Genomic DNA, 25,399 nt, shown 5'->3' with positions numbered 1-25,399 from the left:
TTTTTGAAATCAAATATATTATCTTTTCACTTGTATATTTCCCCCAATGTTTATATGCTTAGAAAATTTATTCACAGATTCATTCTTTTACATTAAAATCCTTAAACTAATGGGAATTTATTTTCAAGTGTGTTATATAATGTAGATCTAAATAGAAATTTTCCTTCACATATTTAGTTAATATTAATGTCACTTGATGAATAATCTACCTCTTCTTAATTGATTTGTCTTATCATTTGTATATGTTTAGTTGTTATACATAAAATCTATCCAAGGCTCTCTATTCTTTTCCATTATTCTGTTAATTTTTGCCCTATTGTGGTTTTTTATTATTAAATATCAAACAGGTCAAATTCTTTATTTTGCTTTTTCAAAATATTCTCCACTAAGCTTTTTCCCAAAAAAAACCTGGTTTGTTAAGTCTCAAAGGATAATTCTACTTTGATTTTTAATTAGGATTGCAATAACCTCTATATTACTTTTGGAAAGTTATAATTTTTATATTATTATGTCTATTATGTCTATCCATAGCTAATTCAAGTGAGGCAAATTTGTGAAATTCTTCATTTGAATATGAAAGGCAACAGAATCATGGATGTACTTCATAATCACCTGAAAATGAAAAGCAAATTTTAATCAAATATACTTGTTTGAACTGATTTACACATTTTACTCAAAGTTTTAGTGTATGAAAACTTTCATCAAATTTTTGATACATAGTTTTAATAAACAATTTAACAGTTTCTTTCATTTTGTAAAAAAATTTTAGGATTTGAATGAGTTACCTGAGTCAGTTCTTCATTATATTAACATCATAAAGAATAAGAGCAAAACTGTTGAAGAGCTCCTTCTTCAGGACTTGGAAGATACTGATGTTTTAAGTAAGTAGTTTTTTTTTTTTGAAGTACAGTTTTTATCTGTTTGACAGATAAGTTTTCTGTAGGCATGAATAATTTATAATTTAGAAAAATATACTGCTTGAAGTTCTTAGCTGTTGTTATATACATGTATATGCCTTTCTCTCTTCTATAATATCTATAATATGCTGGATTTAGTCCATTAATTTTTTTCCTTACTACTTTCTGTATATGTCCAATAGATACTAGCCACCAACAGTTTGTTTTACCAGTCCTAATTAAAACCAGACACTCTATTACAGTTGATTCTTGAACAACACAGATTTGAACTACATGGGTCATTTATGTGCAGATTTTTTACAGTACAGTACTGTAAATGGATTTTCTCTTCCTTATGATGTTCTTAATAATGTTTTCATTTGTCTTTATTGTACGAATACAGTATATAATACATATAATATATAAAATATGCCTTAATAGACTGTTTATGTCATTGGTAAATGTTCTGGTCTGTAGTAGGCTATTAGTAAGTGTGTTTTGGGAGATCAAAAGTTATATGCGGATTTTTGACTGCCTGGGGGGTTGTCACTCATAACCCCTATGTTGTTCAAGGGTCATCTTTGCATTAAAAAAAAGAAAATTAGTCACAGGAATATTTTAGAAGTATCAGTTTATACATTTTTTTGGAGAAAAACATAATTTACATCGGAAATCTAACAATTTTTATTTGCTTCAACTGAGCAAATTTACTTCTTGGAATTATTCCAAGAATAATAGAATGATCAAAGATTTAATTAGAACTAATCATGGCTTGGTTTATAATGAAAAATGGCAACAGCCTAAATGTTCAATAGGTCTCAGTGTAACCAACAACACCCACTAAAAGAGATGGTTTAGATAATATTTAATGGTATAAAAATGTTTATTATATAGTATTTAAAGTTATTATAAAATTCAGTTTTATTTATGCAAATATTAGTATAAATTACAATGTGGATATTCATAGATATTCATTCAACAAATATTACTGTGTGAAAGGATCTGTTTCAGCCACTGAGAACATAACAGAGAACAAAATAGGCAAAGGTCTTGCTTTCCTATTCTAATGCTCCAGTGTGAGGAGACAGACTTGAAACAAATAAATATGTAATATTTTAATAATGATAATTTCCATGGAGGAAACAATTTAAGATAGGGGATAGAGATTGAAGGTTGCTTTTTTAGATAGAATAAGTAATGGAAGGCCTCTCTGAGGAGGTGATATCTGAGCAATGACTGAGAAGGAAAGCCACATGGATATCTCAGTGAATGAGAAGGGGAGCCACATGGGTATCTAGAGAGCCAGTGTTCCAGAAAGAAGCCCCTGTAAAGGCAAAGGCACAGATCATATGGGGGTCAGATCATATAGGGCTCTTATAAATCATGGTCTGGGCTTTGGATTCTACTCTGTGTGTGTGAAGGTTTTTGAGTAAGGAGTGACAATATCTGACACATTTTTGAGGCAATCATTCTGGTGATTGTGTAGAAAAGATAACCTGAGGTAGCAAGAGTCAACTACAAGACTATTGCAATAGGATGGTTAGAGGGGTTCCTTGGTGGCTCAGTCAGTTAAGTATCTGCTTTTGGCTCAGGTCTTGATCCCAGGGTCCTGGGATCGAGTCCCACATTGGGCTCCTTGCTCAGCAGGGAACCTGCTTCTCCCTTTGCCTGCTGCTCCCCCTGCTTGTGCTCTCTCTCTCTCTCTCTGACAAATAAAGTCTTTAAAAAAAATAGTATGGTTAGAGATGAGAGTGATTGGAGTAGAAATGATAAAAAATCATCATAATCTAGAAGCTATTTTTAAGTTAAAAAGAACCAAAAGTATTTGTTGATGGATTGGAATAACAGGAGGAGAGGAAATTGACTCCAAGATTTTTGTCCTTGAGCACATGTGTGAATGGATATGTAAAGACTTACTTTATGTAGATGCTTCAAATTTTGGCAGTGATTATCCGTAGTTGAGTTATAGGGAATATTAATGATTTGCTTATGTATATTTACTAAAGTTTATACAATGAAAATATTTTATAAATATATTGGCAATTATATAGGCTAATTAAGAAAAAATAAAAGGAAACACAATTATAGAAAATTAGTTACATGAAAGTTTATATAATGTAATTATAGCAGTGGTTTAGAAAATTATGAGATCTCATGTATAGTTCTGATCAAATAAGTATGATAGTCTCAATGAATAAAATATTTTTCCAAGAAAATTCAAATGATCAAAATTGCTTGAAAAAAGTGGAAAACATGATTAAATCAATAATCTGGCAAGAAAGTGGAAAAAGTTTCCTTCTCGAATGTCATTAGAAATTAGTATGATTAAAAAAAAGGAAAAAAAGAAATGAGTATGATTTTACAGTTGAATTCTTACAATCCATCAAGGATAAACAAATCTGCAGATTATATAATATTTCATTTATAAAAAGCTGCATATTTCAAATATAAAGCATAACACACACACATACACATACACACACACACACACACACACACACACACACACACAAGAAACCAGGGGCTGATTTCACTTATGAATGTAGATATATTAATTAGGGCTCTCAGTTGTAGACAGAAGCTACTTGAGCTGCTTTAAGCAGAAAGGTTTTGGGGGTGTTTGTGTCTTTGTTTTATGGGTAGAGGTTAGACATTTTGGTTATTTAGTGCTGCAAAACAAACTGAGTGGTTTAAAATAAAAACAGTTATTATCTCTAATGGTTCTGTGGGTTGACTGAGCTTAGCAAGGCAATTCTTGCTTGCTGTGTATGCATTCACAGTTAGATGTTGAACAGGGACACAGTCATCTGAAGTTTTTAGTGGATTGGAATTCCAAATATGGTTCACTGAAATGCTTGTTGTTTGATGCTAATTGTTGGGTGGGAGTTCAACTGGGGCACCTGGATGGTCAGCTGGAGGCACCTACGTGTGGTATCTCCCTATGGCTTGCATGGCACCTGGATTCTGAGGAGTTCCATGAATAAAATCCCAGTAGACTAATGTGGAACCTTGTAAGGCTTCTTATGATCTAGTTTCATATGGGGTCAGCCCAGGTTCCCTGTGGGAAGGAACTAAACAGTGAATGCATACCAGGAAGTGTGGAAGAGACATCTTTGAAGACTAGCTATTCCAATGAATAACAGGATTGTTAATAAAACTGAAGAAATACACTCTAGTCCGAACATCCAAATTGTAAAAAATATACACACACACATACATTGTTAAACTGTGTTGCAGAAAGAGCTGCTGTCTGATATAATTAAGATATTTGGAGACATTAATCTTCTACTACACACTCCTATCTCCAACCCAAAGCTCCCTCTATCATAATTTGGGCCAGAAAAATGAAAGTATTGCTCCCTGTCTCTTTTCACACATAATATTTTTATGGAAATAAAGACTTATGCAAATATATCAATTGGCTGAACCTTAATCACCCTCAGAAACCTAGCTTCAAAGGAATCTGGAGAATGTTATTTTTGCTTTGTCAGCCCCTCACATGGGAAAGCAGGCTCCTGAGACTGTGAATAGGTGTCGAAGAAGAAAATCTGTAATGTCTGACAAAATAAGTGTGAGTAGTTAGTTAACCAGCAAAACAGTCATCTGAGAATAATAGTTTACTGTTAATGAAGATTAACAAGATAGAACACATTAGCTGAAAAAGGAAAAAATTAATTACATCTGCACAGATGATAAAAGGACAATAAAATTCAATAAAAATTCATAAAATCAGAAATGAAAGCTCACTTCATTCACATTAGTAATTATAATCTTTTAAACTAATACTTTTATTAAAGTGTGTTTAGTATCTTGTGCAAGGTTATATTGCTAGTTTGTGGCAGTAGAATTGAACCTTTATTGATTTCTAATCAAGGTGTCACTGCAGTATCAAACAGCATTATACTGTGTGTGTGGAAAATAAACTTTAGTTTATTTAGTTTATTATAGGATATGAAAGGTGATCAAGAGAGTGCTTTATAAATTTGTTACTTTTATTTTTAGAACAAAGATTATAGATTTCCTCTGTTCTTTATTTTTCATTATTTTCCTATTGTTTTGAGTCACTGATCAAGAATATACTATGATAGAATTTGAGATTAAAGGATAATGAAAGGGTTTGAGATTTTAACATGCTTTGCCCTGCTCTAATATTTAAAGCTATAATATTTTTTCTTTCTCTAGACTATAGTTATGGAGTGGTTCCTAATAATCACATGCATTTAAGGATAGAATTATCAACTGAACATAAAGAAAATCCGGGACAGTTAATAAAGGTATATGATCAATATTTGATTGAAAGTACTCAATATTACAATTAGAAATTTACCTTTCCCTCTTATGAAGGATGATAGTTCCCTGATTTAAAGTTCAGTGATAAGGGCACCTGGGTGGCACAATCCGTTAACTCTTGGTGACTCTTGGATTTGGCCTAGGTCATGATCTCGGAGTTGTGGGATCCACCTCCATGTCAGCAAAAGATTCTTTCTCCCTCTCCTTCTGCCCATCCCCACAGCTTGTGCACTCTCTCTCTCAAATAAATATTTAAAAAAAAGTAAAGTCCACCTATTAAAACTTAAAAATTTAATTATTTTTAATCAAATCATTTTTGGCTTTATTTTTTCCTCTGGCATGTAATATACAAAAATTCAAATTTCAATTTTAAAAATATTAGAAATAGTGATGTGAATCATCAGTAATTGGGACTTTAAAATGCATGTAGATGAAACAGTAAAACTATACTGTTTGATAGTTTTTCCCTAAAAACTCCAAGGAAAACAATAAATACAATGTTTATTACCCTGCTTAGGAACGTACTGTGTTCCAGCAGAGACTTTCAATATCCCTTGGAGGGATGCCTGGGTGGTTCAGTCCATTAAGTGTCTGCCTTCGGCTCAGGTTATGATCCCAGGGCCCTGGATTGAGTCCCATGTCGGGCTCCCTGCTCAGTGGGAAGCCTGCTTCTCCCTCTCCCTCTGCTCCTCTCCCTGCTTGTGCTCTCTCTCTAGCAAAAAATAAATAAAATCTTAAAAAAAAATCAATAAATATCCCATGGAAATTTTAAATGTAGAACATCTTATGTTAGTTTAAAAAAAAGATAAAATATAAAAATTCCTAAAGAAATAAGAGTAAGGGAGAGGCTAGCAATTTTGGTTAAAACCTCCAGAAATATATTTGAGAAATTTCTTCTACAGGTTCAGCATCTTGGACTCATTTTACTTCTTATTTTACCTAGCTATCTCTAATTTTACCTAACTCTACTCTGCTCCCTAAGATGTTTAACATAATTTGAAAATTGCTTATATGTATGTCTTACTCTCTTTTTTGGTAACAAACTTGAAATATTAATTTTGAATTATCATACTGCTACTTCATTGAAATAGATATCCTATATCTTTCCAACTAGAATATGGTAGAAATCCAATTATGGAAAAGTATTCATCAACATACGATTTTTGCATAATTCAGGTTAAAGTGGAGAATAGTTCCATTTTTCTAAACATGCTAAATGTATTAGCTGTTTGTAGATGTGAGCATCACTATAGTTAAGAAATATAGAAATGTATTAGGAAGAAAGCAAACATTAGTAGAAACACTTTGAAATAATTTTCAAGCAATATTCTTTGCTTTCACTTGAGTATAGTTGACATACAATGTTACATTAGCTTCAGGTATACTGCATAGTAATAAAACGTCTCTACACATTAGGCTATGCTCACCCCAGGGTAGCTAACATCTGTCACCATACAAAGCTATTACAATATCATTGACACTCTTCCTAATGCTGTACCTTTTATTCCCATGACTTATTCATTCCACAGATTTTCAAGCAGTTTATTTGAATATTGTGGGTAAATATAAGAAAGTGATTAGAATTCTGAAAAACAAGGAGGGTAAAATACAGTCTGCTTGGATGGGAATAAGATTTTTAGTGTGCTGTAGGGTTGTATTTGAGAGAGACTGAAAGTTAATGAAGTTCTAGGTATGTGTATATAAAGCTTGGTATATTATTAAAATTATTACTTTACTCTTTCTTTAATTATTGGTACTCTTTTAACCTTTTAGATGTTATCTGAAATAGAAAAAGAAGAATTTCTGAGGATTAAAACCCATTGTGGCAGTCCTGATTCTATTCTAAAGCCTGGTCCTCATGATTTGCCTGTGGATGAACATGTTTTTCCAGGTGCACTAAACTGCTCAAGAATATTTTTGATAATTTTTATGTGATTGACCATAGTTCTCTGAAAAAAATTTAGAGAGTTTTCTTTTGACATTTAGAAAAATACAATCATGATATTTGAAAATTATTATGCCCTTACTGTACTTACTTAAATTCATATTTTCATAGTTTTTTATGCCTCCTAAATTAACTTGATTTAAATACATTTAAATTTTTCCATATATATCTGACTGAAATAGATATACCCAGCCTTGGATTTTTTTTTTTAGATTTATTTTTTTTTAACTTTTTATTTATTTATTCATGAGAGACAGAGAGAGAGAGAGAGGCAGAGGGAGAAGCAGGCTCCCAAGGAGCAGGGAGCCTGATGCGGGACTTGATCCCAGGACCCTGGGATCATGACCTGAGCTGAAGGCAGACGCTTAACCATCTGAGCCACCCCAGGTGCCCTAGATTTATTTATTTTAGAGAGAGAGAGAATGAGCAGGGGGAGAGGGAGAGGGAGAGAAGCACACACCCTTCTGAGTGGGGAGCCTGACACAGGGCTTGATCCTAGGACCCTGAGGCCATGACGAGCCAAAATCAAGAGTCAGAAGCTTAACTCATGGATTGGAAGAACAAATATTGTGAAAATGTCTATGCTACCTAGAGCAATCTATACATTCAATGCAATCCCTATCAAAATACCATCAACTTTTTTCAAAGAAATGGAATAAATAATCCTAAAATTTGTATGGAACCAGAAAAGACCCCGAGTAGCCAGAGGAATGTTGAAAAAGAAAAGCAAAGCTGGTGGCATCACAATTCCGGACTTCAAGCTCTATTACAAAGCTGTAATCATCAAGACAGTATGGTACTGGCACAAAAACAGACACATAGATCAATGGAACAGAATAGAGAACTTAGAAATGGACCCTCAACTCTATGGTCAACTCATCTTCAACAAAGCAGGAAAGAATATCCAGTGGAAAAAAGACAGTCTCTTCAACAAATGGTGTTGGGAAAATTGGACAGCCACATGCACAAGAATGAAACTGGACCATTTCCTTACACCATCCACAAAAATAGACTCAAAATGGATGAAAGAACTAAATGTGAGACAGGAATCCACCAAAATCCTTGAGGAGAACACAGGCAGCAACGTCTTCGACCTCAGCTGTAGCAACTTCTTACTAGACATATCTCCAAAGGCAAGGGAAGCAAGGGCAAAAATGAACTATTGGGACTTCATCAAGATAAAAAGCTTTTGCACAGCAAAGGAAACAGTCTACAAAACCAAAAGACAACTGACAGAATGGGAGAAGATATTTGCAAATGACATATCAGATAAAGGGTTAGTATCCAAAATCTACAAAGAACTTATCAAACTCAACACCCAAAGAACAAATAATCCAAACAAGAAATGGGCAGAAGAAATGAACAAACATTTCTGCAAAGAAGATATCCAGGTGGCCAATAAAAACATGAAAGAGTGCTCAACATCACTGGGCATCGGGGAAATACAAATCAAAACCTCAGTGAGATACCACCTCACACCAGTCAGAATGGCTAAAATTAACAAGTCAGGAAACGACAAATGTTGGTGAGGATGAGGAGAGAGGGGAACCCTCCTACACTGTTAGTGGGAATGCAAGTCGGTGCAGCCACTCTGGAAAACAGTATGGAGGTTCCTCAAAAAGTTGAAAATTGAGCTACCCTACGACCCAGCAAATGTAGTGATCCAAAGGGGCATGTGCACCCAATGTTTATAGTAGCAATGTCCACAATAGCCAAACTATGGAAAGAGCCCAGATGTCCACCGACAGATGAATGGATAAAGAAGATGTGGTGTTGGGGCGCCTGGGTGGCTCAGTCGTTAAGCGTCTGCCTTCGGCTCAGGTCATGATCCCAGGGTCCTGGGATCGAGCCCTGCATCGTCTCCCTGCTCTGCAGGGAGTCTGCTTCTCCCTCTCCCGCTCCCCCTGCTTGTGTTCCCTCTCTTGCTGTGTCTCTCTCTGTCAAATAAATAAAATCTTAAAAAAAAAAGATGTGGTGTGTATACACACACATACACACACACACAATGGAATATTACTCAGCCATCAAAAAATGAAATCTTACCATTTGCAACAATGTGGATGGAACTAGAGGGTATTATGCTAAGCGAAATAAGTCAATCAAAGACAATTATCATATGATCTCACTGATATGTGGAATTTGAGAAACAAGGCAGAGGATCATAGGGGAAGAAAGGAAAAAATGAAAGAAGAAGAAACCAGAGAGGGAGACAAACCATAAGAGACTCTCAATCTCAGGAAACAAACTGAGGATTGCTGGAGTGGAGCAGGGTGGGAAGGATGGGGTGGCTGGGTGATGGGCACTGGGGAGGGTATGTGTTGTGGTGAGCGCTCTGTATTGTGTAAGGCTGATGAATCACAGACCTGTACCCCTGAAACAAATAACACATTATATGTTAATAATAGATTGATCTAAAATAATAAAAAATTAAAAAATAAAAAAGCTAACTGACTGAACCACCCAGGCGCCCCCAGCCTTGAATTTTTAAGTATCCTTTAACTATGTTCCTTTAACAGCACACACACACACACACACACACACACACACACACACACACACGTACACACTTTTATATTAATTAAGTTTTGTGGTATAGTTAAGGTAAGTTATGTGATTTCTTTATTGACTGAAGTGGAACTTCCTTGTATATGACTGCAATAGGATTTTTATGTATATTCAAGACTGTATTTTTTTGGCATATTATCACTTTTACTTTGGTAATACATTGACCTTATTTCTTCATTTCAAAATTACTTTCATACTCTACATTAGGTCAGTTTTGAGAGGCTTGCTTTTAAGAATAATAATATTTCTTTTCATGAATACAGATGATGCTGATATAAATTTTGGATACTGTGAAGTGGAAGAGAGATGTAGGCAGTCTTTTGAGGCTTGGCAAGACAAACAGAAAGAACTGGAAGACCAGAAGAAAGAAACCCTCAAAGCTCAAAGGGATAAAGAAGAAAAGCAATTTCAAGAAGAAGAAGAAAAGAGACATTGCTGGATGAAACAATTTGAAGTTGAAAAGAATAAATTAGAGAATATTCAGAAGGTAAGTGTTTTTTTTAATTTTTGTTTTTCATACATTTTTTCTTTATTTTATAAATTTTTAAATTTAAATCCAATTTAATTAACATACACTGTATTATTAGTTTCGGAGATAGAATTTAGTGCTTCATCAGTTGCATATAACACCTAGTGCTCATTACTTCAAGTGCCCTCCTTAATTCCCATCACCCAATTACCTCATCCCACCACCTTCCCTCCAGGAACCCTCAGTGTGTTTCCTATAGTTAAGAGTCTCTTATGGTTTTCCTCCCTCTCTGTTTTCATTTTATTTTATTTTTCCTTCCTTTCCCTTATGTTCATCTGTTTTGTTTCTTAAATTCCATATATGAGTGAAATCATATAGTATTTGTCTTTCTCTGACTGACTTATTTCTCTTAGTATAATACTCTCTAGTTCCATCCATGTTGTTGCAAATGGCAAGATTTCATTCTTTTTGAAGGTTGAGTAATATTTCATTATATATATGTGTGTGTAGATATATATATATCACATCTTCTTTATCCATTCATCAGTCAATGGATATCTGGGCTCTTTTTATACATTTTTTGAATCAGTAACTACTTCTGAATAGTACTGATGTTTTAGCTTATGGTGTGGACTGAGCTCTGTTCTATGGGATGTAAGTACTCCTAATAATTGAGCCAATTGTCTGTGGTAACAATATTTACTATGGCTTTCTTGATTAGTTTTCATTAAATTTATTGGATTTAAAAATTTATATAAATTTATTTGACTATATACATTAATTTAATTTACTTAAAAATTTATTAAAATTCACTGAAATTTCAGATGCTGCTTTGGATCTTGTGGGCCCCTAGGGTCAATGAAGTTACAAAGATTTTCCTAGGTTGATATTTACAACATAGGTCGATATTCACAACATAAACGTTGCTTTTTCATACCCTTCTAGTCATACAAGAAGGCAACAGAATTTTCTTGATCATGAAATATCCTTGCTATGTGGTCTAATGTATAGCAATTACATAAAACATATTTGGTTATAGCAGTTCACCCATGTAGGTAATGGTCTGTGTCTTGCTCCCATGATTAAGCTAATTCCTGAGACTAGAAATTTTTTGTGTTGTTTTTGTTTCTGTTTCCTCCTAACCCTACCCCAGGAGGTCCATTCCTTTAGGTCATGGTAGTGGCATATTGAGAAACTGGTGGATTTTTGGTACCCTACTTTCTGGCCATCAGGATCATTAGAATGTGTAGATAACAAGCAGGATGGACTTCTCTGTCTTACATTACTAAAATTGACCTACATATTACCCACACTTACTAGTTTTGAGAGTTGCATATAGAGAACATTGACATGTGGTCACTTAGGCAGTTCAGTGTATTCTACCCTTCCATGTTGAGTACATTGCATTTCCTGATTGTATATGAAATAAATTAATTAAAAGCAATTATACTGTAGACCCAGTTTGGCTGTGGCTTTTTCTAGTAGTGTGGATCCTTAGCTTTCCTTTCGTTATATTTTCCTTTCCATAGACCAGATTAATTGGTCATTTCCAAAAGTCAGAAGCTTTATTCCAGGATAGGCTTTAATATAATTTAGATTTTTGGAGTAGTGTTTGTTGTCTTATGCTGAAATGCATCATGGCTATTGATTGTTAGTGGTGTTTAGAGATTTAGAAAACATCTGACTTTTAAAGATTTTATTTCTTTACTTGACAGAGAGAGACACTGTGAGAGAGGGAACACAAGCAGGGGGAGTGGGAGAGGAAGAAGCAGGCTTTCCGCAGAGCAGGGAGCCTGGTGCGGGGCTTGATCCCAGGACCCTGGGATCATGACCGGAGTTGAAGGCAGACGCTTAATGACAGCCACCCAGGCGCCCCGAGAACATCTGACTTTTAAATTCTGTTCACCCAAATTGCCATTTTTAATGGTTTTAAAACAAAAAATTTATCGACTACCTCAATGGCAAAGCATTCGGCTATGTACTTCAATGACACAAAAGAGATCTGACATCCAGGCCCCACCTTCAAAGGATTCTAACTTAGTTTCTGAAAGTAATTTGTGCTTTATCATAAAATTATAGTTTAAAAATATTTTAATGAATTCCTAAATGTATACATTTTTATGTCTTGGGGCTTAAAACTTTTCCAGTGGGACCATGCCATAATTTTATAGTGATGTATTATAAATATGTAATTTACTTACTTTCAGTAGTTCTTTTCTGTGTCGTTTGTTAGCTGTTGGGGAGTGAAATAGGAAGCTATTGTAAATTTCTTTCCTTAAGAGTTTTACCCAACTTCTCCCTCCTCATTATTGGCAAGTGATCACATTACATTTTTGCATCAATTACGAACTCCCTCTTCCTAATCCTATATCTAGTTTGCACCCAATCTCTGTATTCACCCTACCTTTTTTCTTGTCTTTGCTCCACACTCATTAGAAAAGGTTTCTTCTACTAAAAATTAGCTTTCCCTGCTCTGCTCTATATTATTTTTCAGTTTACCCCTACGTTTTTGTTTGTTTTACCTTGTATGCTGAAATGCCCCTATCAACTTCCTCCTTCCTTATTATTTAAAGCATGTTCAGTTTTCTTCCATTCTAGAAACAAAAAAAAAGAAAAATCATAAGATCACCTTTGTTAATAATGTCTCACTTTAGCTCTACTTATCATAGTAAGGCATCTTAAAGAGTAGTTAGTTTTGCTATATTTATGTCCTTGTCTCTCATTGAATCCTAAACCTACGAGGTATATATCACCACCACCCCACTAAATGAAACTGCTCTTGACAAAAATAACCAATGACTTCTAAGTTTCCATATTCACAGTTTCTTTTTCAGTTGTTATATTGGCCTCTGTAGCATTTTATGCCAGTAAAAATTCGATTGTTCACCATTTCTCTCTTCTTTGACTTCTGTGGGATCACAACGCCTTGATTTTCTTCTTCCCTGTTTGGCAGTTCCTCTTTATATCCATGTTAGCCTTCTCTGTCTCTGTCTCTCTTTCTCTTCTTGAATATGGTACTACCAAGGATTTCTTCCTTTGTCCTTTTTTTTTCATATACTTTCTCTCTTGATAATGTCATTCATGGCTCAGTCGTTAAGCGTCTGCCTTCGGCTCAGGTCATGATTCCAGGTCCTGGGATCAAGCCCGGCATCGGGTTCCCTGCTCAGCGGGAAGCCTGCTTGTCCCTCTCACACTCCCCCTGCTTGTGTTCCCTCTCTCGCTGTGTCTCTCTCTGTCAAATAAATAAATAAAATCTTAAAAAAAAAAAGATAATGTCATTCATAGCTGACAGAAACAAATCCATTATATAGCTGTTCAGAAACAAATCTATATTTATAACAAAAAAGAAAAATGAACTATGTAACTCTCCTACAGATACTTTACACTCAGAACTTAATGTGTCTAAAACCGAAGGCATTGTCTTTCTGAGCTGTGCCTCTCCTCTGGTATTCGTCATTTTGGTGAGCTACACTATCATCATAGTCTAAGCTAGAAAGGTAAGGACCATCTTTGGCTCTTCCTTCTCTTTATTATCCTCCTCTCTCTAATAGTTACATTATCCATCTTCTCATCCATCCACCTATCTGCTGTTACTCTGTAGTTCAGGATGTCCTAATGTCTAGCTTGGCATATTCACTAAACTCTCTAATTGATCTCTACTTTTGGTCTTGTATTCCACAAACCCATTCACCATAGTGCTGCCAGAAGGATTCTTTAAACATTATTTCTGTGCTTAATTCTCATTTTATAAGATTATGTCCAAAGAAATATTCTCACTTCCTTTATTTCCAGGCACTTGGCATTTTGTAGCAATTTCATGTTTATGTTGTCTTTGTATCTGTTCTTGCTCCCATCACCCTATACAGAAGGCCCTCCTGGCTTCTTACATGGGCTTCTCTAGTACCGACCTTATTGATCTCTTTAGTGACTCCTTGGTTTTTTGTCTTTAACTCTAATGTAACCTTTTAATTATCCTAAAAACAGAGCTACATTTTCCTAGTTGAAAAACATTTAATAAATGCCTTCAAATACAATCTTCTGTATGAGACTTTTCGTGATCTTCTAGTTAGAACACCTATTTCTACTGTGATCCTTTATAGTTTTCTCTTGTGATAAATTTATTCTGCTAAATTTGAGGTAATAGGTGAACTTACTATAGTGTTCCCATATTAAAGGTAAAATTTTAGAGGAAAGGGATTATATTTTACTGATTTTGTTTATTCTGCAGAGCTTAACAAAATAGATGCTAATCAAGAAAATCATTATCCACTGAACCGATGGATTATGTGGTTTAATGGGATGGTATGGAGAGAAAAAATTGTAATGTAAAACTCATCTCGCATACATTATTATTTGTAATTTTTGCATTGCCCAATAGCATATCTAGCCAATGCATTTTATTATGTGAATAAACATACTCAAATAAATAAAAGAACTTGCCCAGGTTGCAAACATCTTTATGTGCTCAAAATGGGAACCCTAGATATCATTTATGTGATACTTTAGGTTGAGATTAAAGTTGTTTTCCCAGTACTAATCACAGAGTATCAATGGTTGAGTTGTTATCTGTAACTATTATTTACAAATATAGGTTTTGAGATTCGAATATAATGAACATAATGTTTTTTTGATAATTGAACACAATATCTCAATATTACCGTATGTTCAGCAAGAACAGGACAAGATGAATGATGAACTCCATAAAGAAGAGAAAATGTGGAAAGAGAAATTTAAACAGCATGAGGTATCTATTTCTTGTTTTTAATCATCACAATAATCATTCTTCATTTGAAATAAATTATTATACTTGAAATGGACATTTTAAAATAATATTGCCTACCTGGTGTAGGATTTAATTTACTAAAGCTTTAAATACCTCATTAATCATCAGAAATTCTCCTTGAAATATAAGGTCCTAAAAATTAAAATAAACTGGTTTAGTGAGTGAACATGTCTATATAAAATTATAATTCTACAATTTTTTAAGGTTTGAGGAAACATACTATTATAAATATTTCATTATGATTGAAGATGGTTATGAAAATCACACCTGGGAATGTAATAGTATAACTATTGAAATTCAAGACAAGGGGGGAGAAGTTGTAAAAGCTGCTGGAGCAGAAAGGCACATTACCTAAAAAGGAGCAACAGTAAACTAACAGCTGACTTCTTAAGTGAAATGATGGAAGAACATAGCAGAACAAAACAATTTAAGTGTTAATGGTTTCTTTGATCTTTAGTGTTCTTTGAATCCTGAGTCATCCCCTGATTTCTGGCCCCAATTTTCATTTCTTGTATGCCTAAATACTTGTTGAAAACATTATTGGATAGCAAATTTTCTCAGTCTTTGCACACTTGAAAATATTTTTATTTTGCTTTAACAACGGAACGATTGGTTTCCTGGGGTACAGAATCCAGATTTATTACCATTTGGTTTTAACAATTTAAAGATATAACTCCATTGCATATTTATATATTTTTGCCTGTTATTATTGTAAATTTGATACTCATTCCTTACATTCTTTTGAAGCCTTAGGATTTTTTACTTTTTTACATTTATCCACACATATCCACTCAGGCACTTCCTGAGTGTTCAAGGTACAGCAGTGGATAGAATAGAGAATACTGCCTTCATGGAGCTTAATTCCTTAGGGTTCTGAAATATTGCTAGCATCCATGTGAGTGTATCAGTGTGTGTGTCTGTGTATGCATGAAAAGTTAACTCTACTCTTTATCTTACGATTTTTTGGTTTAGAAAATATTTTTCTTTTCTTTTTTTTTTTTAAGATTTATTTATTTATTTTAGAGAGAGAGAGAGTGCCGGGGTGTGGGGAGGGCAGAGGGAGAGAGAGAGAGAGAGAATCCTGAAGCAGACTCCCCGCTGAGTGCAGAGCCCAACATAGGGCTCAATCCCAGGATCCTGAGATCCTGACCTGAGCCGAAATCAAGAGTCAGACGCTGAACCTACTGAGCCACCCAGGTGCCCCTGAAAACATTTTTCTATAATTTTCTTCCCTTCAATTTTTCTCAGGTCTCTAGCTGTAACTCCTACTAGTCATATTGGAGTTTCTGTGTTGATCCCCTTTACACTTGAAAGTCTCTGTCATAGACTTCATGTCTTTGTTATTTTGTATGTTGTTTCAGGAAAGTGTTTAATTTGGAAGATTTTATTTAGTCAACAACTATTTAAGCCATTCTATTTTGATTTTTTGTTTGAGTGAGTCATTTTTTTTTGAGTACTTGCATTTTCATTTTTATACAAAGTTATTTAAACATATTTTTCCTAAACATTTTTTGTAAATTTTTATTTAGTTTAATAGCTCTCTTATCTCAGAAACTACTTCTTCTGCTTATTGAACTATTTTGATCGTCTCACATCCTTTGTGTTAGTTTTCCTCAAATATTTGCTGAATTTTGTTGATCTGTTTACTTTTGTTTTAGGACTCTAGTGACTGACATTTTTCTTGCCTAACTCCAAATGATCTCACTTAATGCAATATGTGCTTATTAGGTGTCTTAATAGTTAAGAAAGGATAAAAGGTGTGACTAGGCTAGTTCTTCATATTGCTTATACGTATGTTCTACCTTGCCTTCCTGGTATCATAAATCTCACCCAATAACCCCCTGCTTCTGCAGTTTCTGTGCAGCTCTGGGAGTCTCCTATATCAGCCCTCCCATCTCAGACAGTTTGAAGTCCTCTTCTACACAAATTTTGGCTTGTGGTTTCTCTCGCTTTTTCTCTGTGTCATTCTGATTTCATATGCTTTCTATCCTCAAGGAATTTCTCAATTCATATCTGGGTGGCTTAGTATAGCTATAATATTAGAATATCAACTGGCTAACATGATCAAAACTCCCAAACATTTAAAAAAAAATATTACCCTTTAAAATAAATGGCTTTAGTTCCTCTAAGTGAATTTTGTAACAGCTTCATTATGATTTCAATTTTACTATTTGTTTTCAGCCTATATTTTAGATGATATTTTAATGACATCTTTAGTTTATGCTGAATACTATTTATCTTACTTTACTTTAGGAGTTTATTAAAAACTTGCATTTACAAATGGAAGAAGAAAGAACACGATTTAAAGATCTACAAGAAAAAGAAAAAATGCGTTTATTAAAACTGCAGCATAATGCAGCTGTAACAATTCAGGCTAAATACAAAGCATTTGTGGCCTACCAGAAATATGGCCCCATCATAAAAGAACAAATAGAAAGTAAGAAAAGGAAAGCGCTAGAGTGGAAAGAAAAGGAAGCAAAAATACGACAGATGGAAGAAAAAAAACAAAAAAGATGGGAGGAAGAACAAAGGATAGAAGAAGGGATAAAAAAGCAGAAGCAGGAGGCAAGGAGGAGGAGAGAAAAAGAATATGAAGAAAAAAAGAACATCATGAGAAAAGAAAAAGAGCAACTACTAAACAAGGAAAAATTAAGATTAAGAGAAGATGCAAGTGAACAGCTAATAAGTAGAGCATTAAAGAAAGGTGAATATATCAAACATTTAACTGTTGAAGATACATCAAAGAATAAGGATGATATAGCCAAAAAGGTAGGGGATGAAAAGTCAAAGAAATGGGAAGATGTTCCCCTCTGGCTACCTGAAAAATCAAGTAAGACTGAAAGTGTAGGTAGAGAGCTTGTACTAAAAGAATCAATACAAGAGCAATGGGAAGATCCTATTACAAACCAGGCAATTTTGGCAGAATTTGAAGTAGAAAATGAAAACCTGCCAAAAAAACAATGTTTTGAAAAAACTGTCAAGGAAGAAAGAAAATGTGAAAATATAGACAAAAAAACTGAATTGGAAAACCCAGATTTAAAAGAAAATGTGAAAGAACAGTTTCAGCTGCAAGAATTAAAGCCTCAAATACAAAAAGGGGAAAATGTGAAAACTGCCAAAAAGGAGAATATGAGACCAGACACCCAAATAATAATAGTAGGACATAATCAAGAAATTAGCAAGGTAGAAAACAATGAAGAACAGAAAATAATCAGAGGTAATCAACAGAATAAGATACAAAAAGTAGAAAAAGAAGAGCTATCAGAACAGAATGGAATATTATATGAAGAGAATAATATTTCAGTGATTTCAGTGAAGCAACAACCACTAAAATTAGAAAATTCTGAAGTTATAGGGGAAAATATAATACTACAAGAAAAAGAAATTGATTTAAAATCCAAAGAAAAAACTGAGGAGATCCCAAAAGGCAATACTCTGAATAGTGATGTGATTTTTAACAGCAGTGATTCCATGATAAATATAGAAGGCAAAATAAATGAGCAAGATTATATTCTTGGTAGAAATGCTCTTTGTGAAGATTTGGGTAGCTATAAGGCAAAAAACTCCTTAGTTTTTAAAGAAGGAAACTCACTTAAGTCTCAACCTACAGAAACCTCAGAAGAATGTCATGAAAATAGAACTGAATGTGAAAGTATTGTGACCTATTCTTTACCAAAGCCAACACTTCTATCTTCTGTTGAAGAAAAGAGGCTAGCTTGGATAAAATCATTTAAACCTTGGTTTGAAATTTTCAAGCAAAATCAACAAAAGAAAATTGCTAAGATGAAGAGACCTGTAAGATGCCCAGCCAACATGATGCCCCCTTTGAATACACTAGAAATTCTTCGATGTGGCCCTTGGAATACTTTACAGCAGGTATTTTATAACTTTATAATACTTTTTCATATTTAATTACAACCGATTCTCTAAAATGTAGAAGACATATTTTGTATCCAAGAATTTTGTCTCTTAATTGGTGACATTGCTAATGAAATATTGCCCCATTTGAGAGGGGATGTATTTAAAAGATCTCCTTGATTGAAATTCTTCAAGGTATCTCCCTCAGTGTTGCACTACAAAAAGCTTTGATTTATATCTTGAAGGCATGTTCAAGGGTCCTGTAGCCATTATTAAGCTTCTAAGAGTGGAGGCATCTGGGAATTTAGTGTGGAATTTAGTAGGAAATTCCTAAATTGACATTGTTAGTTTGCTATAGTCTTGGGCACAGCACCACCTACTGGCTCCTTTTGGAATGAAGTGGATTTCTCTACCTGACAAGGGCTGTGAAAGAAAGGCTTATAATAGAAGACTCTAGAATTTCTATTTGGAAACATATTTAGTCATGTGCTATTTGGAAACATATTTAGTCATGTGCATATATAAATACGGTGCATATATGCCTGAAATTTAAATAATCATCAACTCCAATGAACTTTTATGTTTATAAAGCGCATATTTTCAACCAAAATTAAGACAAAAACTAACGGGTGCCTGGGTGGTTCAGCTGGTTAAGGCTCTGCCTTAGGCTCAGGCCATGATCCCAGGGTATTGGGATAAGCCCCGCACTAGGGTCCCTGCTCAGCAGGGAGTCTGCTTGTCTCTCTCCCTCTGCCCCTTCCCCTGCTCATCCACACTCATGTACACACTTTCTCAAATAAATAAATAAAATATTTAAAAAAAGACAGAAACTAAAAGACAGAAACTAACAAATGGGTAGAAAAACAGGAAAGAATATTTCAAGTAGTACAACACTAGAAAGGACTTACGATTAAAATACATGTATCTGGCTAGGGCCTGAAACTGAAATGTATTCAATAAAATGTATTTAGTTTTTTGATATAGACAGATGCCTAGGAAAAGAAACATTCATGTTAATATATATCAATTTTTTATTTATTCACTCAGCAAATATTTATCTGTCCAATATGATTGATCAATATTTATTGTTGGACTAAAGGGACAAAAAGAAACCCCAGTCATTGACATTATAGAACTGACTGGTATACAAAAAGGCTTTAAACAAATAAATATACCAATAAATACATTACTACAGATTTTGATAATTGCTTAAATAAGATTCCAGGGTATTCTTTTTTTTTTAAGATTTTTTTTTTTTTATTTGACAGAGAGAGACACAGCGAGGGAGGGAACACAAGCAGGGGGAGTGGGAGAGGGAGAAGCAGGCTTCCCAATGAGCAGAGAGCCCAATGCGGGGCTCGATGTGGGATGCGGGGCTTGATGCGGGATGTAGGGCTCAATGCGGGATGTGGGGGCTCTATCCCAGGACTCTGGGATCATGACTGGAGCCAAAGGCAGACACTTAACGACTGAGCCACTCCAGCGCCCCAGGGTGTTCTTTAAAAGGATAATAAGATAGTGGGCTTTAAAGAGATCTCTGGGATGTGAAAAAGCAGTATAATGAACAAGAACTACTTTGGAGTTCCTTTATTTCCTAGGCAATGTATTTTCATATCCATCAGATCTGTAGAGCTACATATAGAATCTCTCATTAGCTCTTCTATTAATTATTTTCCTTGGCTCGATTATCTCTGGAATCATTCTTTTTCTACTTTCCCTAAGATGTTGTGCAGGCTTTCTGAATTGGTAACATTAGCTACTAACTTTTATTTTGGGTAATTTTCCTATACGTATCTGTTTGAGCTAGGCATGAGTGACAGCTTCATGCTCATCATGTACTTGTTTCTAAAGTAAACTGAAGTTAGTAAAACAGCAGTGCTCTTCTCTTTCATTGTGGGTCTCTGCTCTGTTCAGTAAGAGCATTGAGGGAGTTAAGATGTGTGAACCTGTCTCCTTGGTGTTTCTTCTCCTATCCACTCTGTTCCTTTTGTGAAACTCTTGTCGTTATACATAAAGTAAGGATTACTCCTTTTGCTTCTTAGAGCAAGTCCTCGCAAACTGTAATGGGTATACAGATCACCTGGGAATTTGTTAAAATGCTAATTCTGATTCATTGGGTCTGGTGACCAGTCTCAATGTCCTGCGTTTTTAAAAAAAAGATTTTATTTATATGAGAGAGAAAGAGAATGAACAGGGGGAGAGGGAGAAGCAGACTCCCTGCTGAGCACGGATACCCATGCAGAGCTCGATGCTAGGCTCAGTGTGGGGCTCGATGTGGGGCCCCATCCCAGGACCCTGAGATCATGACCTGAGCCAAAGGCAGACGCTTAACTGACTGAGCTACCCAGGTGCCCCAATGTTCTGCACTTTTGCAGTGCTCCTGGTTGATGCTGTTGGTGCTGGCCCATGGATTAATATGATTAGAAATGTAAAAGGGCGCCTGGGTGGCTCAGATGGTTAAGCGTCTGCCTTCAGCTCAGGTCATGATCCCAGGGTCCTGGGATCGAGTCCCGCATCAGGGTCCCTGCTCCTTGGGAGCCTGCTTCTCCCTCTGCCTCTCTCTCTCTCTGTCTCTCATTAATAAATAAATACAATCTTTAAAAAAAAAGAAATGTTGTAAAAGACACTGTAATCCTCTGACTACTGCTCAAACAACTACTTCAAACATTTAATTTTTCTTTGAAGCATCAAGTATACAGTATAAAGTTGAAAAATATTTATGAGTGTGTCTATAAATGCAGAAGTGTTATAAAATGCCATCTTGTAATGACCCTGGGAGATGGTTTATATTGGTGTCTTTATTCACTCCTGCTACTGACCCATGACTCTCTTACTTTGATTTTCTAATCTCTTAGCTTCACATCTTTATCCTTATCTTGATCATCCACTGCCATCTTTGGAAGATCCTTCTAGAGAAGACCTTTAGAAGAGGAAAGTTTACTCCTCTAGAATTTCACCCAGTGATGAATTCATTTTGCTTACATTAATCTCTCACTTTCAGCCTTCAGCACATGAAATCCAGTCTGCCTCTTGACTATATTTCTTTACAATTTGTCAGGCAATAGGGGTTTTCATTACTTGACTGTGGGTGGATGAGTGGGAGGATGGACAAATGAATGAATAAGTAAGTCCAACTGAATGTTAATCTTATCTCTATATTACTGCTAGCTTCACAATTTAGACTCTGTTAATTAAAAAGGAAATTAATGTAAAATTATTTGAGTATAATTCAATAAAGTACTAATAAGCCCTGTATCAAGTAAGATCAGGGTCCTGATTTTATTTCTGCAATTTACTGGTTGTGTCACCTTGGGCAAGGTGCTTGACCTTTTTGAGCTTCAGTTTTGTCTTCTGTAAACTGAGAAGAGCAATATCTATTGGATAGGATTGTTGAATTTTAAAATAACATATGAAGAATATAGTCTAGTCTATTGTCAAACTTGGATCTCAAGCAAAGATTATTGACAACTAATATATGTATTTTTTCTAGTTTTAGTGTTCTAATTAATTTTTCTTTTATTTTTGCTATCTTATTACTAATGATAACTTGCTTTAAATAATCATAAAAAAGGGTACTGAACTTAAGGATTTTTTAATATGGCTTTATAACATGGCATGAAGGATAACATTTTAGCTGTTGATTAACTTTTAGATAATAATGTCTCACGTCCCTTATACAAGGCAAATTGTAATAAACTTGTATTGTAATGGTACATGAGCTACTAGAAGTTAGAGTCTGCTTCATTTAATCTAGTAATCATACCTCAGATTCAGTCTCTTTGCAGCTGATTTTTAAAGTATTATTTCTTCGGATTGAAGAGATTTAAGATTTTATCACTGAACAGATGTTCTGCAAAAAGCAAAACCAAGAGTCACTGCTTTCACCATTTTTGTAATTACGGTTTACCAGAAATGACTGGCACTCCTTGTATTGAACTCAAGAATAATTGAAAGTGAAATCTCTAAAATTACATAGCTATTTTAGGTCATTTTATGTACCGTGATCTGTCAAGGAGTTAGGGAAATATAGATAATTAAGTAATAAATTGATTTGTTCTCTTTTATTAAATTATAATAAACGAGTCATAAGTTCTATAGGTAGAACAGTTCATTTTCAAGTTACAAGAGCCTGAAAATATTAGTTTTTGAAATATCTTTATATTACCCTTTATTAAGGAAAGAAACTATGAATGCTACATTTTAGTTTTGCCACGGGGCAGTTTATCATTCATTTATTTCTGAAACATTTAGTGAACATCCACTATGCTCCAGTTGCTCTTTTTGAGGCTGCCCATGCAGTGATGAACACATTGTGAGTACTAATTCTATATTGACCTTAATATTTGGAGCATAAAGCAGCTTTATTTATATGGTTACTGTCATGCATGTATCCATAAATGATTAATATAAAAATTAATTTTGATCTCATATGTTTGGACAAACCTAGGGTAAGATAGATAATAAATTACTGTACCATAAGAAAATTTTAAAAATCTTCCATAAAAGGGAGGAGGAAATATTATGAAATGCCTTATATTCAAAAGTAGATACCATTAATAAGGACACTGCAGCGTTTGTCAGTCCTATACTGTAATTTAACTAAACTAGAGAAATTACCACATCATAAAAACTAGAACCTAACCATTTACGTAGGTGATTTTAAGCAACATATGATTACATCAGGCAGGATAATATAAATTAGAAGGTAGAGGAGCATTTGTTACTATAAAGCTGCAGTTGTGGAGTTTTTGGTTTGTAAGTGCTTAGTTCTAAATAGTGTCTTCACTTGTTAGTGTACAACTGGCTTCCCAGTTACAGAATTTATAGATTCTCTTTGTGGACAAATGGAATGGGTAATACACAGTGGTTTTCTTGACACAAATGGATGAATAGTTTTCTTTCTGAAAAACCGTAAAATATACATTTGTTTCAAAAGTTATTTTAGACTATGAATAACTGAGAAATTCCTGAAATAATTATGAAATGAGAAACTTATTCACCTGGAGTTTGCAAAATATTGTTTATTACTTTTTCTACCCAAAGCCAAGGAGTGGACTTAATCCCTTCTTTATATCTCCAGGAACATATGGTCTTCCCATTCACTTACATAAATATGTAAATTTAAAACTTTTAGTTTAATTTAGTGCACAGGAAATGATCCGAATGAAGAGGAGTTACTGTACTTAAGACTCTCATACTTTTTCTAGCTTTTTTTGAAGCAATAATGCTTTCAATTTCAATAGGACATTTTTTAAATTTGTTTCAATATGATATATACTAGACTCTTCCTATAAAGCTAATAATATTAAAATTGTTTTTCAGTACATGGGAAATCTGGCCTTAGGATTTTTGATATGACAATATGAAAGTATTCTTACTATAAAATGATTTAACATATGTAGTTTTTTTTTTTTAAGATTTATTTATTTATTTATTTGACTGAGAGAGACACAGCGAGAGAAGGACCACAAGCAGAGGGGGTGTGAGAAGGAGAAGCAGGCCTCCTGCTGAGCAGGGAGCCCAATGCGGGGCTCAATCCCAGGACCCTGGGATCATGACCTGAGCCAAAGGCAGACGCTTAACGACTGAGCCACCCAGGCTCCCCTTAACATATATAGTTATTTCAGTGCATGGACTTAATTATAGTGAAGAACCAACATACTATATTTATTTCTCTGCCATTTTCTTTATGTTAGAACTCTTGAGTTTAATAAGTAGAGTTCTTTTCAGTAATACAAAAATATTCCTGTTATCTGACATATTCTTGTGTAACTGTAAGTGTAGTCATTAGTAATATACTATAGAGTTGAGTACATTCTTTGATACTGAATTTTCTTTAGTTAAAAAGACTAAAACCAAAACGATAGAAAAATTCTTTAAGAAAAAAGCTTTGTGAAGTATTGAGTCCACAGTGATATTTCAGTAATAAGAAATTTCATAATATGGTCTTCAAAGTGTTTGAAAATACAGAAAAAAATACCATTCATGCTATGTTACATTACAGATTCTACATGCTCTGGGTATATTACATTATTCAACAGTAAGGAATGATTCATACCAGTAAGGAATGAGTCACACCAGCGGACTTGTAATAGAAAGCTATTTTTATTACATGGTTTAATTATTATTGCATGGTCCTATTTATTACAGGTTGTTGTATAATTTCTCAAACTTTCTTTGTTTCTGGAAGGTAGTTGAGCCATTTTAATTAAATCATGGCAGGTTGGACACAGAATCTATCCCCTGACCTATTGTGGCTCCTGTTACTATCCAGGTATTCTTAGGATACTGTCAAACACAGATCTTAAGTATTTATGTAGTACAATCTTGAAAACAGTGCCAAAATAATTCACACAGAAAGTGAATTTGGTGAAAAATCAGCGAGTGAGCTAATAGATGATTATATTATTGCTTCTATGCGTATTACTTTTGAACTTGAATTGGTCATGGATGATAGCATTATTTTGCCTTTCTGTGTGAGGAACAAAGGAAGCCCAGATAGCTTAATTGAAAGTGAATTGTTAACAAATGCAATTTTCAATATATATCATTAGTTTTTTTGATGAATTTTTAAAAAGAATTTTGCAAGGCTG

The 25,399-nt window shown here is 34.4% G+C and overlaps 1 protein-coding gene across 8 annotated transcripts in view; it reads left to right on the top strand.

The window, feature by feature from the left end:
- Positions 1–25,399, top strand: part of LRRIQ1 (leucine rich repeats and IQ motif containing 1) — a 215,536-nt gene that overhangs the window by 3,929 nt on the left and 186,208 nt on the right. For 7 of the 8 annotated variants that reach the window (XR_003520105.2, XM_027595280.2, XM_027595281.2 and 4 more), the window contains 6 exons: positions 770–881; positions 5,079–5,170; positions 6,960–7,077; positions 9,960–10,183; positions 14,835–14,909; positions 17,202–18,824. Coding sequence is in view for 7 of the 8 variants with exons in the window: in XM_027595280.2 (XP_027451081.2) it covers positions 770–881; positions 5,079–5,170; positions 6,960–7,077; positions 9,960–10,183; positions 14,835–14,909; positions 17,202–18,824 (2,244 nt within the window). In the remaining variant the exon portion in view is untranslated. Of the gene's footprint in view, positions 1–769; positions 882–5,078; positions 5,171–6,959; positions 7,078–9,959; positions 10,184–14,834; positions 14,910–17,201; positions 18,825–25,399 lie in introns of those variants that run through there. The other variant, XM_027595285.2, reaches the window with a different exon arrangement.

The sequence above is a fragment of the Zalophus californianus genome, chromosome 9 (genome assembly GCF_009762305.2).
Source record: "Zalophus californianus isolate mZalCal1 chromosome 9, mZalCal1.pri.v2, whole genome shotgun sequence".
Taxonomy (NCBI): Eukaryota; Metazoa; Chordata; class Mammalia; order Carnivora; family Otariidae; genus Zalophus; species Zalophus californianus.
The sequence above is the reverse complement of the archived record's forward strand: the minus strand, read 5'-3'. Positions and strand labels throughout refer to the sequence as shown.